At 49.8% G+C, this 15,358-nt stretch overlaps 1 protein-coding gene across 2 annotated transcripts in view; it reads right to left on the bottom strand.

The window, feature by feature from the left end:
* The window catches only part of FHL1 (four and a half LIM domains 1), a 60,618-nt gene continuing 45,260 nt past the window's right edge, over positions 1-15,358 (bottom strand). The window contains exons 1-6 of one of the 2 annotated variants that reach the window (XM_082864451.1): positions 4,401-4,582; positions 4,085-4,259; positions 3,305-3,474; positions 2,672-2,858; positions 1,895-2,094; positions 1-1,539 (exon numbers count right to left, since the gene is read on the bottom strand). In XM_082864451.1, coding sequence (XP_082720577.1) covers positions 1,456-1,539; positions 1,895-2,094; positions 2,672-2,858; positions 3,305-3,474; positions 4,085-4,259; positions 4,401-4,556 — 972 coding nt within the window. In that variant the 5' untranslated portion in view covers positions 4,557-4,582 and the 3' untranslated portion in view covers positions 1-1,455. Of the gene's footprint in view, positions 1,540-1,894; positions 2,095-2,671; positions 2,859-3,304; positions 3,475-4,084; positions 4,260-4,400; positions 4,583-15,358 lie in introns of those variants that run through there. The other variant, XM_082864450.1, reaches the window with a different exon arrangement.

The raw sequence follows: 15,358 nt of genomic DNA, 5'->3' as shown, positions 1-15,358 counted from the left end.
TTATATGCTGCTTTATTTCTGAAAGGATACACTGAACTGTCAGATGATCATAGCTAATGACAAAATGTAGAAATGAGGCATCGGCTTCTCTAACCACTCCTACGAGAATGTTAATATGCACTGTCATTACATGTGTACTCTTGATATCGTCTCATTATACTATGTAATATAACAATGTAGCTAGAATACAGTAAGTAGGTGATCCTGCATCTCAGGTAAGCGCTACGTGGAAATCCGCTTCTGCCTGCGGGGACAGTGGCCTCCGCATGCCCCCAGAGAGCCAGCTAAGCTCTTGAGGAACAGTCCTTAGAATCCCAAGAGAAGGGACTTGGCGGGCCTGCTTATTAACACACGGACACAGAGCAGACAAGTACTATGTTACAAGGGATTCCACTTGTCACTGTTGGGAAATGTCATATCCGTGTCAATGACAGTCCTGGCGCCTGCTCACCTACCCCTCTCGAGTCTTATGGTTACTTCTGTAGGATGACTTTCAAAACTGCAGGAACGTCTGAGGGGGCTAAAATATTTCCATGCAAGTCTCCAAACCCAATAAGCTATGTTGCTATTAATTAAAACGAAAATATTGTTAATTAAAAAAAGATAAAGGACAGCTGGGTTAGTTTTGTTAAGCTTCCAGAAGTATTCACTGTGATGACGTTCTTCTGAAACAGGCTTGTTTGTTTTCTCAGATCTGCCTGCACTTTCCAAGTCACCTGCACGTTCCATGTTTGAAAGTAGGAACGCTCAGAAAACACGCCACACGGGGAAATCAAACGTTAGTACAGGGGAAAAGGTCAGTTGAGAATTACAGCTAAATTCAAATGTTAATTTTCTGGAAGTCCGTGTTAGTCTTTTGAAAGCACAAAAGAACAGAAGGAAGGTTCTGATGAGGAAGTTAAACCATGCATTTCGCTAAGTTCTTTCTGCTCACAGAACAGGGTGAGCAGCCGAGTTGGAGCAGCCGCTGCAACTCTGATGTGTCGTGTGACCGACACGGTGGGTCCCAGCTGAGCCACAAGAGGCATCTCAGTGGGGGGCTTTATCTCTTAGGCTTCTTGCTTACGTCACTAAGCAGCTACATGGTCAGCACTTTTCTGCTCTATGATAAACATGCAGAAGAGTCAATCTAGCTAAGTGTTCGTTTGCTAATTGCAGCTATGGAGAAATTGACTTTGCTGCAGGGTTGCTTTTTGCTAAATCCTAATAATGATCACTGTGTGCCCTTACTTGAGTAATAACTGTAAAATGGGAGAAAAGACAGAAGGAGCAACCCTGAAGAGGTGAAAGGCCGCTCTCGCCCTATGGGTGGTGCCGGGCAGAGGGCGAGGACGCGAGGAACAAGACTCAAATTCCATTTTACAGGACAGGAGCCCCTGTCACTTTACAGCTTTTTGGCACAGTCGGGGCAATACACTTGCTCCTGATGGAAAACAAAGCGCTTGTTGGCCAGATTCATGGAGCATTTTTTGCAGTGGAAGCAGTAGTCGTGCCAGGATTGTCCTTCATAGGCCACCACACTGGAGCCTTTACCAAACCCTGTGGAGGAAACAAAAGCAAACAAAAGCGACAGCTGAGTGGACACAGGTGGCAGCCAGGCCGCCGCCTTGCCCATTCACGGAGCCGACAAGCACGCGGGCAGCGTCCGCCCGGCGCCCGGCCCCCCACTCCACCGCGCACCGTCCCCCGCGCCGCCGGGACCTGAGAAGATGCCAGAGCTCAGTCGAGGGCCCCCTTGCTCTCCAGAACCCACATCCCCTGCCACCGCCATCGCCCTGTGACTGATGCGCACCGACCTCCCAGCACAACCAGTTTCTTTGATTTAGGTCAGGGCCATGGCATCAAAGTGGCCACCAGGAGGCAAACTTGGGCTGTTTGTGGGGTGTGCACTTACCGGGCCTCGAGGAGCTGCTAAGCTTCGATTTTTTCTATAAAGAACCACCACCCACGAGGGACAAGTCCTCTCTCCACCCGGATGCCTGCCCCGGAGGTTGGCGCTGGGAAACAGGGTGAGAGGCAAGCGTTTCCCGTGGCACACTGGGGGCTTCCTAGCTTTAGAGACTGGGTGGCTCACTCTTGACACAGTCCTTTTCCCTGAGGATGGCAAAAGTCTTCTCAAATGTACATTTCAAGGCTCCCCGGGAGATGGGAAAATTGGAGGCGGGGGAGAGGGCCCAGGGCACGTGGACCGCGGCCGCGAGATGAGGAATGAAGTGATTAGCTCGGCTCCTGATCGCAAAAAAATCTGCCCACTGGCACCTCTGAGCTAGCCTTCCGCTATGGGGTGTTCTCATCCCAGCTTCTCGCTCTCCGGCCTCCCCCACCTCCCCTCCCCTCCCCTCCCCCACCCCAGCCCACCCCGCTCCTCTCCCCCCACCCCTACCCCCCAGCATCCCCGCGCAGTGCCTGCCCGTGGCCGTGGGTCTCAGGCTCGTGATCTCCGGCAGCAGCGTTAGTTAGTCGGCAGTCGTCAGAAGTGTTCTGTGTTGCAAAGGCTAACCTGGCCTGGGGGAGAATCCAAACTATTTGGGGGCCTTCGGGACCACAGTGGCAGGGGGAGAGGGCATTCTTTGGGGCCTTTGTGGATGAAACCGACGACGTAGGAAAATGAGAGATGGTTACCATGCGCAAAACCTAGCCTGGCAGACTTAGCAAGGACTCTTTAGCCTACCAGTGATGGGGTTCTTGCATCCAGCACACTTCTTGGCCACAAAGTTCTTGTAGCAATCCACGCAGTAATACTGGTCCTCCACAGCGGTGAAACGCTGCCCAGCCAGCTTCTTAGAGCAGGTAACACACACAAAGCACTCGGCATGCCAGGGCTGATCCTGGTAAGTGATTCCTCCAGATGTGATGGCCTAGACCAGGGAGTGTAGCACCGGATTCAGATTCAACAACCATTTTGTTGAGTGCCTACTACGTGCCAGGCACTGTGCTGGGCGCTCTGGTCTACAATATCTCATTGAATCGCCACAACGGCCATGGGAGGCAGGCGCTATTATTATCCCCCAGTTACAGATGAAGACACTGGGGTTCAGAGAAGGCAGGCCCCTGTGCGAGGTTACTACACAGCAACTGGGGGGAGGAGGCCGGCCTCCAGGGCCGGTGTGCCCGCGGACAGCCTGCCTTGGCCTGGGCGTGGCTTTCTACTACCACAGTCTCATCATCTGTAAAACGAGAATAATAATCCCTACGTCACAGGGCTGTCGTGAGGATGGAATGGGATAGTGTGTGTGCAAGTGCTCTGCAAACTGTCAAACGCCTCTAGAAGCAACGGTCAGCGCAGAACTCCCTTGACACGTACCTTGTTGCACTTCACGCAGTGCTTGGCAAACTTGGCCTCGTGGCAAGTCACGCAGTAGAAGTCCTCCCCTTTAGGGAAGAAGCTTCCCGTCCCGATGACTTGCTTGCAGTTGCTGCAGGTGAAGCAGTCTTTGTGCCAGACGGTGCCCTTGTATTCCACGTTCTGATCTCCTGCGGGGGGGAAGAGATGGGGTAGCCCCACTGACAGTGCTCTGCAGGGGGCTGCATCCGCTGGCGCCGTCCTGGGCCCTCCAGAGGGGAGGAAATGCAGGCCCTGCAGTTCTTGGCCTCACGCTTCCAGTCACCTACCCGCAGGGGCTTCTCTACCGCGTCCTCCTGTGGTCATGCCAACCCAGACTCTGTCAGGGAGGGGACCCCGGCTGTAGTGATTTAGGGTCAGATGCCTGAATCCCCGCCCCCCCACCCCCCATGGCCTTTGTGGACTCCGAGATTCAATGGGGGACTACGTGACCCGGAATTACACCCTAAGGAAGAAGCATGCTTCGATCACTTACTATCCCAAGTGAGAAAGCGCTACATACTTTTCACTTCCTTCTCTTGCCACAGACAGTTCTCTCCAGTGTTCTTTAGTTGCCGTGTGTGCGTGTGTGCGAGCATATATGTGTACACATATATACGTGTATATATATGCGTGCATATATACGCTGAACTCCAGCCGCGGCTCCCAGCAGCACCAGCCCCATCACCGCAAGCAACCCCACGCCACGTCTGCCCCCAGGGCCTCCTCCCTGGCTGCCCCGGGGCTGAGTGCGGCCGGTACCTGCCACGATGGGCTTGAAGCAGCCCTTGCACTTGGGGGAGTCCTCCCGAGTGGTGCACTTGTTGCACAGGATCTTGTTGTCCTTGGCCACGAAGGTCTCATTGGCCAAGGAGCGGAGGCACTTGGCGCAGCGGAAGCAGGTGTCGTGCCAGTAGCGGTTCTTGTAGTGCACCTCCTGGGAACCAAGCAGGGGGCCGGACGCCGTGAGCGGGGCGTCCCGTCAAGACGACATGGTCCCTCACACCAGAGCCCGAGCGGAAGGGCCGGTGCCCCGTCCAGGTCCACCCTCAGCCCCGCCCGCCCCCGCGGCCGCTACCTTGGAGTCGGCGCCGATGGGCTTGCGGCACTCCACGCACGTGTTGGCGCAGAACTTGTCGAAGCACTTGAGGCAGCAGTGGTGGCCGTCCTTCTGCACGTACTTCTTTCCCTGCAGGTTGTCCCTGCAGTAGTGGCAGTCGAATTTCTCAGCCATGGTGCCCACCTTGTAGCTGGAGGGACCTGCGGGGGACGAGCAGGTGGGACAAATGACCAACGGGAAGGCTGGAGCGTGGCCCGAGGGGCTCTGGGGAGGCCACCACGGGACCCAGGCGACAGGCGCTTCACCGTGACTCCTGCGACGAAAGCGCCCCGCGGTGAGTCCCTGGGGCCCCGGGAGAGAGAGTCCTGCTGGGCCATCCCAACACAGTGCTGCCTCACAGAGGACACTGGGGGAGGGGAACAGGGGTTCTGGCGGGCACGGGGCCCCAAGTGGTGGGGTGAGTGAGGGCAGGGCTGGGACGGGGCAGGCAGGAGAGGGGAGGCCGAGCCTACACCAAAGGACAAGGACACAGCTCTCTGGGCCGAGTCTGCAGGCGGGCAGCCCAGCTGGCAGGGAGGGAGGTGCCCAGGCCCTCACTAGAGACCCAACCAGGAACCCCCGCCTACAACTTTCTCAGCGGGGGAGAGCATCCTCCCGGACACCCAGCTGTCCTCCTACCTGCAAAATGCAGTTCATCTGAACAGAAACTTACTGCTGACCCTGGACCACGCTAGGCACGTAAGCAATGCTTATTAATTTATTTTAAATGGCGGCTTTTAAGTCTGCCAGAGCACTTTTTAATCCCTGAAAAGATCCTAAAGAATTATTTCCCAGATAGTTTACTGACTTTTGAGGCCCAAGCGATCAGGCAAGAGAGGACTTATTGAAAAGGCACTCTTGACGCATACCGGCCAGTTTTGTGAACTATCTGTCACGGTGACGTTCGGTTTTGTGATGCGCCAAAATCAAATCCCCCTTTGTTTAAGCAACTAAGGGTCAATACAGTCAATGACCTATACGATTTAGGACATTTGCAATTTTCAAGTATAATTTGGGGGAAAATGGTTATCCAAGAACCCCTTCCATTGCCTTCATATAACTACTCCCTCCCAGCCCACCCCACCCCATCCCACTCCCGCCCCCGGAATCACAGGCACTAAAGAGCACTCTGTTAATCCTGCCACCAAAGAGGTACCAAATGTGAGTTTCTATTAGCTCCCAACTTCTGTAAGCAGACGCTAATTTCCTCCTCTCTCCCTGAGAAAGAAACTTACACGGGTAAATAGACAGCAATTATTTAATTTGCCCAGGAAACAGGAAAACAGAGACTATTTCTCCAACTACCCACAAACGTGGTTATTGTGCAAGTGAACAACACCCCAGGAGTAATTTAGAGAGAAAGAAGGAGGGAAAAGAAACGAGCAGTTGCCCGGTACTCACCGCAGCTCTTCCACTAACTGGCCAGCCCCAGACTCCCACTTCGGGTCCCATTCCCAGTTTTTTTTTAATACAAACACATGTCCAAGTTGTTTGGATCCTGTTGCTGTAGGCAACCAAACAGCAGAGCAAGCTAAGGAAACCACACCCTGTGTCTGAGCACCGCCGGGGCTGGGCTAAGGCAGGGGACTCGCACTCAGACCAGCCTCTGACAAGGGCAGGTGAGCAGCGCCCCAGGCCCATCGGCTCTCCAGACACCTGACGACTGAAGCCAAGCAGTGACAGTCTTGTGCGAAGACAGGTGCTTGGGACAGTCACGTACCAGTTCAGAGATTTACTGAGACTAGAGAATGGTTCTTACCGGCACTTTTCCCCCAAAAGAAAACCGGGGTGTTCCCTTACATAACTGGGTTAGAAAGGAAAAGTAGAGACATGATGAAACCAGGGTCCATCTCCATCTCCTTGAACTACGCACTGTTTACTTAAGGCAGGTTTTAAACTGTCTTTAGCCCCCGTGTACACCGGAAAGGGCGCCTGTCACAGGGATAGAACGTTGAAAATCACTCTCCTTAATTCATTCTTGTTGGCCTTTCACATGTCACATAAAATCCTTGTCTTATTAGCTCTTCCATATTGAAACTGTGCACTCAGCGAAGAGTTACTTTCTTGTTTAGAGCTGTGTAGAGAAACCAAATAAATCTCCGGTAACAGTAAGTGCCAGGAAATTAAATTATCAGTGGGTCCTAAATGCCATTTGGCAGGAAGTCAGAATTTGTAAGATTAGACAGCGCTGGCTTCCTGCGTGGCTAGAGACTATCTTCTTGGACCACATTTGAAAATCCCTCCTTCTCTCTTACCAAAGTCTCTATTTAGAGTAAGTCTGAACCCAACTCATTTTAATATCACTCTCTCTTTTTTTTTTTTTTGCGGTACGCGGGCCTCTCACTGTTGTGGCCTCTCCCGTTGCGGAGCACAGGCTCCGGGCGCCGGACGCGCAGGCTCAGCGGCCATGGCTCACGGGCTTAGTTGCTCCGCGGCACGAACCCGTGTCCCCTGCATCGGCAGGCGGGCCCTCAACCACTGCGCCACCAGGGAAGCACCAATATCACTCTCTTTTGATGTCATTCAAAGAAGAAATGGATTCTAAATATTTCTGTACTAGAGTACCATACAGAGACCCACCTAAGGGATGGTTCTGTCTCATGGTATTTCTGAATCCTAGCTTTATGGTAAAAATACAGGTACTTACGTCATACAAAAAAACAAACTACCAGAAGACACAGTGGATTCCATTTAGAGCTTTTGGAGAGAAGGAAAACCACTATGGTTTCATACTACCAGAGAGATCTTACCTGCCAAGCCTTTCCCGCCTTAAAACCACATACTTTCAAACTACTATTCTACCAATGCCAAGTTCTTCATTGGTTATTTTTATCGTTCTAGAACACGACTCGCCCAAGAGTTTCTAGGCATCCACACGATGAACTAATCCATGGCTTAGCAATGAACATGGCAGAACCAGAGAGTGTTGAAAATGGAGTCACCGAATCTGTTCACCACTTTATCACACCTACAGTGCAGGGTCGTAAAACCAAGCAGAAGGGAAATTCAGTGAACACCACTACGGAAAGCCCCACCACTTGGTGTTTTTGAGTCCCAGCTGTAGGCATTATTATTTTTTCTTTCTTCAGTATGAAAAGCCCAGGGTCATCTCATACTCCCCGCCAATGTGTACTTAAACCCAGAGAGTGTGTATCCAGATGAGTGACAGATTTCAAAGGGCACACCCTTTAGAACAGCTTTCCACAGCTGCCTCGAGCCTCTTTCATGTGTGTGCGAACACTTACTTGTCAAGATAAAATAGGCACTTCTAGGAATGCAGGCGTTATTGCCTAAGAAGTAAACAGGCTGGAAATACTTAAAGCATGTTAACAATGTCGATGTCAAATTCATGAACTTTAGTACCTTTTTGCAATAAATCCAGTAAGTGGAACTTTGGGCAACGGGAATGAGCTTACCTTGTGGTTTTCTAACCTTATGATTATTTGGTCCAAAACTATTTCAAACCTTCACACAGTGTACTTAGGAAGAAGCTGGAGTAATACATTCCTGCTGATGAGATAGTTACCACATCAGACCTCTGCATAAAATATCGACAATGTGCAGAAGAGCAAAATATTTCGTTACTACTTATCCTCTAAGAGATTAACAACTCTAAGGAAACGGCTTATAAATGACAATGCTGACAGGTTCCTAAAAGACAGCAAATACCCTGATTTGTGGGCTGCACCAAATGAGCCACAGTTAAGCACTGACTTCATGAGGAGAGAGAAGCTCTACGCTTCCCCTTCTTTCCCCTTGTTAGAAATAAAAGAATAGAGAAAAAAATGAAGGTGGCATTTTTACCTCCTCTTTGGGGCTCTCTTTAATCTTAGTGAATGACATAGACTTAGGTGAGGTGTATCTCTCAGGGAACAATTTTTTACCCCCTTAGCAATTTCTAAGTTCGTGAAATACAAAACCTTTTAACCTCCCAAAACTTCCAGATCTGTTTGCCTTGACCTATTGCTGTTATCTGGGAAAGGGCGTCATCAATCGTGAGATGAAACACTGGATACATACCAGTAGGACACTACTTCCCTTCCTGCCTTTGTCCAGGACATGTTTGCCCCAGGGAAGCTCTCTGACTAATCTTTTTTTTTTTTTTGCGGTACGCGGGCCTCTCACTGTTGTTGTGGCCTCTCCCGTTGCGGAGCACAGGCTCCGGATGCACAGGCTCAGCGGTCGTGGCTCACGGGCCCAGCCGCTCCGCGGCATGTGGGATCTTCCCGGACCGGGGCACGAACCCGTGTCCCGTGCATCGGCAGGCGGACTCTCAACCACTGCGCCACCAGGGAAGTCCCTGACTAATCATTTTATAACAAAGATTTCTGTTTTAGAAAATCAAGGGGCAGCGCCTGTGACCCTAAGGTGCTGATGTCTAACTGACAGTCCTTTATAAGACTTAGCCGGTTGGAATGCAGTTGGAAATGTGTCAAATTTTAGGTATTTATTCCAAGATGGTAGCCTGATTTTCTTGCTATGCCTGCTTCAAAAGACACATCATTCTTCACTTAATAAACAAGCTTCCTCTTTCAGAAAATTCCTGAAGTACATCCAGCATTCTAAGAGGGGCCTATATAAACCTCAGTATCTCAATAAAAAGTTTTGGCTTCCGATTTAATCATGTACACATACAAGAAATATAACACTGCAACATCTGGGATTTTTCGTTTGTTTTTTTGATTTTTACTATAAACCTCATTAGAGAAGATCCAATTTGTATTTAATAATCTTGTTTCTGCTTTATATGTACTCTCTCATGGATTTCTTGCTAATCTTCATTTTTCCCCTCCTGCCCAAGTGGCTCAAAATAAGAATATTTAAGGAAGAAGTGAGTATTATTACCAGGTAGCATTTTTCTAACTATGTGCTTTCCCTGAGTGGTATAATGTATAGTATAAACAGTGAACAGCAACTCAAATGGGAAAAAATGCAGGTTATTTCTGGTCTGTCAATGGCTAAGTGCAACATACCAGGACGTTAGTCACTCCACGTATGAGAACATTCAACACACGGAACGAAGCCTTCGCTGATGAAAGGGAGGCTTGCGCAGCAGTCGCGCCTGCGCACCTGGAGGCGCCGCCCCACGTGGGGGATAAACACCTGCACAGCTGCGACAGGGAAGGGCTCACGAGTCACTGAAAAGTGGGCTTTCAGAGAATTTCACAGAAAATCGGAAAGTGGTTTTTCCCTTACAAACAGACCAGGTAACAGTTCCATGTTATTAGCAACTTCGCCGGTACGCTGCGTTTAGGAAAACCCCCGCCAACTCTCCTTTGGCTTTTGCTGGTCACAGGTAACCCGGTTTAGATGACACCCGGGATCAGGAGGGCTGCACAGAGATGATCAAACGAAACATTACGTGCCCCTTAACTTACCCCGGGCAGATCCTATCCCAGAGCCACTCTGTCCTGACACAGGGCTTTTCTGAACGTCGCACACAACACGTGCAGCACGTTCTGCCTCTCGCACCGTAGAGAGAGGGCTTCTGACCTGGTAGCCAACACAACATGCGTTTTCAGCTTTTCTAGTTGTGGCACAGTAGCAGGCGGTCGTTTGGTGGTCATTAAAAGTACAAAACGTTCAGTTTCACCCTAGACCAAGGCTTCTGACTACCACTTCCCAGTTATTTCAGGAAGCCAGTCCACCGGGTCTGCTCCCCTCGCCCACCCATTCCCGTCACATCCCTGCCTGGAGAGGATGCTGGGTGAATTCACTGCCCTCCCACCCACCCCATCCTCAACCTAAAAGGCCAAAGGGTAAAGGAATGAAATCTGCACAACTTTGCAGACGGTAAGTGTTCAATAACAAAAGGATCAATTCTTGTCCTTGAAACGTCCTCTCAAGTATGTGGATGGTCCCTGAAAACGGATTCTCATCCATCCAATTATCCGAGCCTCTATTGTGTCCACACAAAGTCCATTTCAGGGTACTGTGGGGCTTCTTTCTGTGAGCACTTCTTTCTCAACTGCTTTCATGGACCTATGAACCTAATGTGACACAAGATGATAGTTCCTGATTTTAAAAATCATCTAGAAGGTGTCAGTAATTTGTCTAGTCACGGTTATAGCCTCCAGATTTACTATAAGAATAACGTCGGGATTTGGTGCACTTTAAAAACCAAGGTTGGGCGTGTTATAAGTATGTCACCTTTGAGATACACTTCCCTATTCTGTCATTTAATTAGTAAATAAAACAGGGAGTTAACGTGAGTTCAAGGCCCACTGGAACAACTGCTACAGCTGACTGCTGTCTACACCCAGAGAATATGTATGTTGGCCGATTACCACAAGTCAGGCGTGTGGTGCCATGTCTGTAAAATGGCTCCTGGGGGGTGGGGAGAAAAACAGACGGCTCTTGAACCCTTGGGAACAGGGAAGGCATTGCACACTGATTCATTAAAGCAGTGCATTCCATCACAGCATATTCGTCTTAAAACAACGAAAGAGAAATTTCTTAAAGTATTTCCACTGTTTAAGTATTGACAGGCAAAAAAAAAAAAAAATATATATATATATATATATATATATATATATATATATATTATTGGCAAGCAGTTACAAGCTTTCAAAATCAATTTTTCCAAAAGACTGCCGCTGATAATCATAATACTTTGCCCCTTAATCTGAAAGCTGGGAGATGGGACAAAGTGCCTGGTTGCTAAGAAAGGGGACTGTTACTTAGGCAGAGGGCAACGGAGCCACGGCGACATTCCTGGCTTCGCAGGAGAGAGTGGCAGCAGGCTGACTCCAGAGAACCGGGCTTTCTGGGGAAACTGGTGGTCCTTCAGTCCCTATCCCAGGGGAGTCTTGCCCATGGCCCAAGGGCTTCCTCGGTGTCAGGAAGAGTCTCACGGTAATGACGGTCTAGAAGTTCCGAACCTTTGCCCCTTTTTCTGATCAGAACAATTAATAACCTATGTGTCATATCAAAAGTATCACAGCAATTTCTTCAGGAAGAAAAGAGACGGCTCAGAAAAGGAGAAGATGTGGTTAAGTCAGTATGGACCTTCTTAGTTATAAATCTTCCTCCTTCCAGCTCCATATTCGATTGACCTTTTCTAAACACTTTAAATTCGATTCATAGCACTGTCAAGATGAAGACTTGTATCTTATAAATAACAAAAAAATTCCTAAAACAACAAAGAAAACCTCCTTCCTCACACAATCTCTTTCAGCTTCATAAGATGTCCTGGAAAATGTACAGTACAGTAGTATGCTTATACATTAAAAGAAATAAGGCACTCAAACTGCTGATTTTACTTGAATAAGAATAGTCTTTTGTCTTGGAAACAGCATTCGAAGAAGGCAAGGACAGAACAGAGACGAGCTACGATTTACTATTTATAGACAAGGCTAAAATCATTTCGTCGAAAAGTATCTTTTAGACAAATCATAAGAGTCAGTGCCCAAATAAAACTGTGCTTCCTAGAAGATAAAGAATATGCAGTTTTACCTGAGTGTCTATGGGAAGCCATGGCTTAGAGACCAAGTTCAGGAGCGGCACCTAGACCAGTCTTCCCTCAAGCCCAGCTGATAAGGCTGTGGCTCAGTTGTGAACATACATTTAAGGGGAAGCGGCTAACACAAAAATAACCAAGAGCAGATGGCCCACCCCTCCCCAGAGATCACAACCTTAATCCCACTAGAAAATTCTTAACCATTTTAGGTGATCCAAGGGAGAAGAATAGGACCCAGTAAAAATACCAAACACTACATATAAATACCTGTGGGGCTACTCAGCATCCAAATTAGCTCCAGAGCCAGAGAGGCCACATAGAAAGTGATCCCTGTACCGGAATAAAATTTGGACTCGGCCCTGGCATACCTTAACGCTGAGCCACCCTCATTAATCCACTTTATATGCCTAAAGAGCTTGCATTTGGTCCTTTGAAGAATTCATTTTTGTGCCGTTAATGATAAAAGTAACTATAAGAGACAGACTTGTGCTACCAGTGTAATTAAAAGGGATTAGACAGTATGAATATACAGATCAAGGGCATTATCTCTGTCCTACTCGGTCTGCACCAGAGATGAGGAGAATACTGAAGACAGCAATCCTAGCCTCGTATCTCCTTAGTGTCAGAGCAGGGCAGGAGGGAGACATACACGCCCGCTATGAACGCCAAGGAAGAGACATCGTCCCACCAACGGAATCTCTCGCTTTTCACTGTCAGGAACAATGAATGTAAAAATATGGACGAAAACATGGCGCCCTAACATGTTGTAACAGCTCAACAGGTCATCCACTGGCCGGAGGCTGGTCGTCAGGATGGAGCTCTAGGAGGGGCCTGTGAGTCCCTCCCCAACCCCCGTCCGGATCCTTCTCTAGCCTCATCCCTGCCCCCCTCGCCCTCATGCCTTGCTGGCCCCTGCGCCCTCCAGATACGCCCCACCTCAGGGTCCTGGCGGCCATCCCCTCAACATGGAGCCTCTCCCAGCTGCTCCTCTGCTTCCTTCGAGGCTTTGCTCCAAGTCACTTTCTCAGTGCCGTCTTCTTTGGCCACCCTGTTGAACATCGCAAACATGCTCCCCACCCCCGCTCTCCCTACCTCTTCCCCAATTTGTTCCCCGCGAAAACTCTATGTTGAAAAAATGAATTAAAAGACGTGGAAAGTGTTAACCAAGTCACATATGAAACGGAAACGTAGCCCCACCTGGAACCCAAAAGTGGCTTCAGCCATTGAACTTCAAGGAAAGGGGACGACCTGCGCTCCGGGTCAGGCCATGTCTCGTCTAGCGCTCGTCACTGGTTTCACCCTCTTCATGCATCTTGCCCCCAGGCTGAGGGCCGGGATCATGATTTACTTGGCTTCCTGCTCCCAGAACCAGCAGGTAAGCGATACACGCTTCACGATGAATGAATCAATGAGCTTCCCGGCTCTTACGCTCTTCAAACGTTTAATGAAAAGTTATTCGAAATATATTCTGGACCCTTAAATGTAAAAATGACTAAGAACACAGCAATATTGTTATATACGGGTTAGATGAAACACACTCAGGAAACACAGCTGAACTGTCTTGGATTATTAAAGTATGGTACGCATCCAACTTAAAAGAAAAAGAGTTACTCTAAAAGATAGCTAAAACTGTCAGTAACTCCTAGTTAGCTGGAAAATGATATAACGGTAAAACCCCGGACGTTACAGGCAGATTTATTACATGTCAAGAAAGTAAAGATTAAAAAAAAAAGGAAAGAAAGCCTGGGAAAAGAAGGGAAGGGGCGCTGCGCTCCCACCACGCCTCCGCAGCCTTTCTTATCTCGGCTGATTGCGTTCTGGCAGGGAGACTGGCCAGTCTGCAGGACGCCACGCCCCTAAAACAAACTCAAACTTTTCACCCAGAGGAAACGCTCTTAGTTTATTAGAGGATTAACCTTTACGAACCCTAAATTTTCAGTTTTAGTGAGGTGTATTTTTAGGTACACCTGAGGTTTTTTTTGTTTTGTTTTTTTCTTTCGCAGTTCGCGGGCCTCTCACTGCTGCGGCCTCTCCCGTTGCGGAGCACAGGCTCCGGACGCGCAGGCTCAGCGGCCATGGCTCACGGGCCCAGCCGCTCCGCGGCACGTGGGATCCTCCCGGACCGGGGCACGAACCCGCGTCCCCTGCATCGGCAGGCGGACTCCCAACCACTGCGCCACCAGGGAAGCCCGAGCTGAGGTATTTTTAAACGCCCCTCTCGCCGTGCCACGAACAATGAGCTCGGCGCGCCCAAGGCTCTCCTCCAGGAAGTGAAAGGTGACAACAGAACACGGACAGACCGAGAGCCATACTAAATGAGCAAATACACCTAAATCTCTCTTGCCCGAAACACGAGAAAAAACACAAAAACGAGAGAACTGCTTTCTGACCGTTCATTCATTAGTCAACTCCGACCGGCCGGGGTGGACCGGGAGCTCGGACGACGACAACAGCATTTACTCTGCAGTCTGCGCCAACCAGGTGCAGTCGGCCTTCCGAGGAGCTTCATGAGGTGTGACCAACACCTGCTCTGACATCTGTCCCCACTGCCCATGTCCTCAAGTCACAAAGCTGTAACTTTCACAAAACCAAAACAGCTGAAAATCAACTTCTCAGTAAGAAGAGTGGGGGGCTCAGTGGCTCCGAAGCTTTGACGGTCACTCAGCAGACACCCGAACGGGCACTGCTTTCATCAGCGTCTGAGCCACCTTCACTCCGCATCACCAGCAGGACGTGTACCAGCATCCCTAATAATCACTGTCCTGTTTACAAAGCACCTTCCTACGCTGCTGGTGGAGCTGGCTGGCGTTTCATGAACAAATCGCTTTAGCGTGTGAAGGCCACACTTCGGGCCTTCCGGCCTCCCCTGCTCTCGCGAACATCAGGATGACCTGTCAGTGAGTGCTGTGCATCGCAGCTCCTCGGGCCCCCGTCGCGTGGGGACCCCTGAGGCTCCGCTTGCCTCTGCGTGTCTACACACTCTTGTCCCCCAACCACACTGCACTTCCATTTAACCTGCCTTCGGCTCCAACTGTGGAGAGTGCCGCCCCACGCATTCGCTGATCGTATAAGAGCACTTGCTGAACACATGTCCTACTGTGCAGTGCAAGATATTTTGCTGGTCACAAAGAATAAGAGACAGTCCTTCCTTTGCAGTGTACCAAGATCGACATACAGATGACTAGCAATGCAAGGCACAGCACGGCGAGTGTGACCACACAGATGGGAAGTGGTGTCGAGATTTATTACAGGCAGAGATCACATCGGGTTTGGGGGACCGGACAAGACTAGATGGCTGGGACGGTATGTGCCCTGGTCCCTGAAGAACAGGGGATACTGCAGCACACAGAGAAGGGCAGGGGCCACTCCAAGAAAGGGTACAGCGCGAGCAAAGGTACGAGCAGGGCAGGGCCCGCTCCAGAGGCAGGACGCAATCCCCTGCGGGCGGGAGCGCAGGACGAGAGCGTGGTGGCACGCA

The sequence above is a fragment of the Leucopleurus acutus genome (genome assembly GCF_964270905.1).
Source record: "Leucopleurus acutus genome assembly, chromosome: X".
In the NCBI taxonomy this organism is placed as follows: Eukaryota; Metazoa; Chordata; class Mammalia; order Artiodactyla; family Delphinidae; genus Leucopleurus; species Leucopleurus acutus.
This window is presented reverse-complemented; position numbering and strand designations above follow the sequence as displayed.